The sequence below is a fragment of the Eimeria mitis genome, genomic scaffold, assembly GCF_000499745.2.
Source record: "Eimeria mitis Houghton genomic scaffold, Emh_scaff759, whole genome shotgun sequence".
In the NCBI taxonomy this organism is placed as follows: Eukaryota; Apicomplexa; class Conoidasida; order Eucoccidiorida; family Eimeriidae; genus Eimeria; species Eimeria mitis.
Genome location: NW_024016069.1, coordinates 6229 through 10000, shown reverse-complemented (window position 1 = coordinate 10000; position 3772 = coordinate 6229). Strand labels below are relative to the sequence as shown.

Genomic DNA, 3772 nt, shown 5'->3' with positions numbered 1-3772 from the left:
TGTTGAGGATCACAGACTGATGCGGCGCCTGCAGCTGTTCAGGCTGTTGCTACTGAGGCTGTCGCTGCTGCTGCTACTCCAGCTCCTTCTGCTGCTACTGTTGCATAGAGTAGAGTATAGTATACTATCCTAGTGCAATGCATATATGCATTTTCTTTGCTTGCTTTTCTTTTAGTTAATTTATTTTTGCTGTCATTTCGTTTGGGGGTTGCATCCATCTATTTATCTGTTTCCATGAAGTATCTCTTCTCTCTTCTGTTGTTTGTTGTCTCTTTCTTTTTTTTTGTTTTACTGCTGTTTTCTCTCCCTCCTCTCCGGCCTTAGGCTGTTTTATTCTCCTTTTTGGTGTTTATCTTCTTTTTTGTCTCTCTTTATTTCTCCTTCTGCTGCAGAGTGCTAAGCGATCTGGGCTGGGAGGTGCGGCGGGTGGTTTGGTTTGAGTGGGTCGGCCTACAAAGCAAACAGGAAAGAATTGATTTCCTAAGGTATCCTGCTGCTGCAGCTGTTGCTGCTGCTGCTATTGCTGCTGTTGCTGATGATGCTGCTACTGCTGCTTCTGTTGCTGTTTCTCCTGCTGCATGGGTTCTTGCTGGTGTGGAGAGTTGCGGGGCTGGGGCGGAATACATGCATGCACTCCTGCTATAGGAGACGTCACCAGCAGTAGATTTGTTGCCTTGGAGGAGCAGCAGCAACAGCAACAGCAGCAGCAACAAGGGCAGCAGCGGGAGCAATTGCGTGTGTGGGTTTGCTGCAGCAAGCTGCGTGCCGCCCCCGCCCTTCCCTCTTTCTTGCCGGACCCTCTCCCTGCATTGTCACCGCAGGAGGTGCAGCAACGGCTGCAGCAGGTGAAGCAACGGCAGCAGCAGCAGCAGCAGGAAGCTGCAGCAGCAGCAGCAGCAGCAGCTAGGGAGTCTGCTGTCGAACTGGAGTTGTAAGCTAACGGCAACTTCTCACCAGCAGTGCAGACTGCTGAAAAGCTGCAGAATATGTTGCTGCTGCAGCTGCTGCTGCTGCAGCTGCTGCTGCTGCAGCTGCTGCTGCAGCAGCTGCTGCTGTCTACTGCAGCACCAGCCGCTGCAGCTGCTACTACTGCTTTCTACTGGATCACCAGCTGCTGCAGCAACTGCTGCTGCAGTAACTTTCATCCTTTTATGCTTTAGGTAGAGGGATGCTGGGCAGGAAAACAGCAGAAGGAGCAAGAGCAGCACGTAGCTGCTGCTGGCTGCTGCTCTGCTGCTCCTTAGTTGCTGCTGCGGCTGCATCCATCTCCTTTCTTCTGAAACTTGTCTTTGTTTCAGTTTGCCTGTCCCTCTCTGTCTTTGTTTCTACCCGTCTTTTCCTCTGTTTCAGTTTATATCCGGCTGTGTCTGTCTCTGTCTGTCTCTGCTTCTGCTTGCGTTTGTTTTTCTCTCCTTTTGGCCTTCGCGTACTGACCAACAAGTGCTGGTGCACGTGCTGCTGCTGTTGCTACTGCTGCTGCCTGCTGCATAGCTGCACAGACACCGCAACTGGCGGAGAGCAGATACAAAGTGCAGCACTTAATAAAACAGCTATGCTGTTGCTGCGGCTGCTGCTGCTGCTGCTGTCCATCAACAAAGAATTATCATTCGGGCTACAGCCAGTCATCGATGTCATCCTCTGCCACCTCCTGAAGCTGCCGCTGCAGATGCTGCTGCATTTGCTGCTGATATTGCTGCAGCTGGGAAATAAAATGATGCCTCTGTTTATGCTGATGCAACTGCTGCTGCTGCAGCTGCTGCTGCACTGGTAGGATTTGCTGCGGCGGCGTCCGTGCCTGCTGGTGCAGCTGCTGCACTCTCTGGTGTTGTTGTTGCCACTGCTGCGGCAACGGCTGCTACTGCTGCAGCTCCTGTTGGTGCAACTGCTCTTCCGCAGCAGCACTGCGAACAGGGGGGGATGGTCTGTATTGCTTCTCAGGAGCTACGCAGACTTTTCTCAACAAAGCAGCAGCGTGCAGAAGGCAACGTGCCAGCAGAAAGTAAAGCAGCTCGTCTTTGTTGTTTTTTAGGGTTTAGGTTTAAGTGTTGCTGCGCGCGCAGGGGGGTATCTCTCCCTTGGCCTCCAGAGCAGCAATAAAGGCATTTGTGCCTGCTGCAGCTATATCTGCTGCCCCTACTACTGCTGCTGCTGCAGCAAAGTCAAGGAAGGCCAGCTGCTTCTCTAGGCAATGTTGCTGCTGTTGGTACTGCAGCGTAGTTTCTGAGAGAAAGCACCAGCAACAGCCGCTGCAGCTGCAACAGCAACGGGGCGTCGATGCCCCTATATATTCAAGTTCTTGCAGTGGGCTGCTCCATCTGCAGTGACTGGAGCAGCAGCAGCAACTCTAGCAGCAGGGGCCGAAACAACAACGCTGCAGCAGAAGCTGTAGCCGTAGCTGCAGAATGGCACACATAGAATGGCTTCGACGGAGCAACCGCAGCCGCAGCAGCTATAGCAGCAAGATGTGCGTACACACGGCACTGGCCATTTGCAACTTTCTGTTAAGTGCGAGAGTTGCATGCCAACAGGAGGGAGCTGCAGAAGCCAAGCGACCAAAAATATTTAACCCTAAACTCTGAAATCTAAAACCTCAGGAAATTTCGGCAAATGATTTTACTTGCTGCTTCTCTTTCGTGTTACCTACAAGTACCTCTATAGAGTCCACTTCGTGCATATGAATTTCATCCAAGTCTTCGATATCAAAGTGTATCTCTGCAATCGCGTCATAATCAGGAGAAACGACAGTTGGGGAACCAGTGGTGCACGGCCGTCGTGGTGTGGGCAAACTGCTGATATCTTTGCCTTTTTCCTGTTTGTCAGATGGGTACAGGTAAGGCTGCCACTGGAAGGCTGTGTGCGGCTTGTCGAGCAAAACATACATAATTCGCTCTGTTGCAGCTTCTACGCATTTCGCCTACGATATTTTCTTTTTTTTTGCTTCCTTCTTTGTCCCCACGTTACTTCGTGTCAAGCTGCGCTTCGTGTCAGAGTCCACACACACAACGCGCATCGGTGCACCCTAATCACCTCACACTGGAAATAAGGACCCGTTGCTGCTGTTCATAGACCATGCAGGTACCTCTACTGTTGCAGGATTTGCACACCAAGGCTTCTGCATCTTCGGTGCTTACATCCTGCACGAAACAACGAGCAGAGCTGCTAGGGCACACGCGACAGCCAACGGGCAGAAAAGCAGTCACGGAATACTCCCCCCAAGACAAAGTGCTCAGCAACGACCCCGCCACAAGTAGCACTCACTAGCACGATGAACTGTGTAATCGTTGCGTTCGTAGGGGAGCGGAGTTAACGACAAGCCTAAACTCCGCTCTCATGATAGCCGATATTCAATGAAACGAACAGCGCATGCCTCTCCAGCTTCCAATGCAGTGTCCACGCATTTCAACGTTACTTCGGTGCTAACTGTCAAACTGCTGTGAAATACTTCTGCCTCCGTGATTTACACGGTCGATTCGTGAGCTTGACTTCAGGCAGGCAGGCGGTGAAATCAACGGGCTAGAATCGGGACTTCCTACGAAAATATTTCCCAGTGAATGTGTACTGAAAGCATCTCGCTTACAGCCGGGGTTAAATTCATGCAATTCCAGTAAAAGCTGGGATATATCAAATTGGAGATGGAGCCCAACACCCTCAAATGATTCTGACACGCCCCAAAACGTTCTATAATTTGTGCCAACTGCTAAGGGGTGCTGGGTCTCTGCTGTTCACTGTGGCGCTGGGCCTCTGATGTTCAGTGCGGCCGCCCAGAACAATC

The 3772-nt window shown here is 51.4% G+C and overlaps 2 protein-coding genes across 2 annotated transcripts in view; one reads left to right on the top strand and one right to left on the bottom strand.

Moving 5' to 3' along the window:
* The window catches only part of EMH_0021520 (uncharacterized protein), a gene marked incomplete at both ends in the record, with an annotated part of 5077 nt that extends 4142 nt beyond the window's left edge, over nt 1-935 (top strand). The window contains 3 exons of the mRNA XM_038023054.1: nt 1-45; nt 393-485; nt 755-935. The exon at nt 1-45 is cut by the window's left edge and continues 278 nt beyond it. Of these exons, the coding sequence (XP_037878908.1) occupies nt 1-45; nt 393-485; nt 755-935 (319 nt within the window). The remainder of the gene's footprint in view (nt 46-392; nt 486-754) is intronic.
* Nucleotides 936-2038: 1103 nt separating this feature from the next.
* EMH_0021510 (uncharacterized protein) lies at nt 2039-2881 on the bottom strand (the record flags this gene model as incomplete). Its single annotated transcript, XM_038023053.1, has 2 exons — nt 2039-2220; nt 2641-2881. 2 exons carry the CDS (start codon nt 2879-2881, stop codon nt 2039-2041), a joined length of 423 nt encoding a protein of 140 aa, XP_037878907.1.
* Nucleotides 2882-3772: the final 891 nt, after the last annotated feature.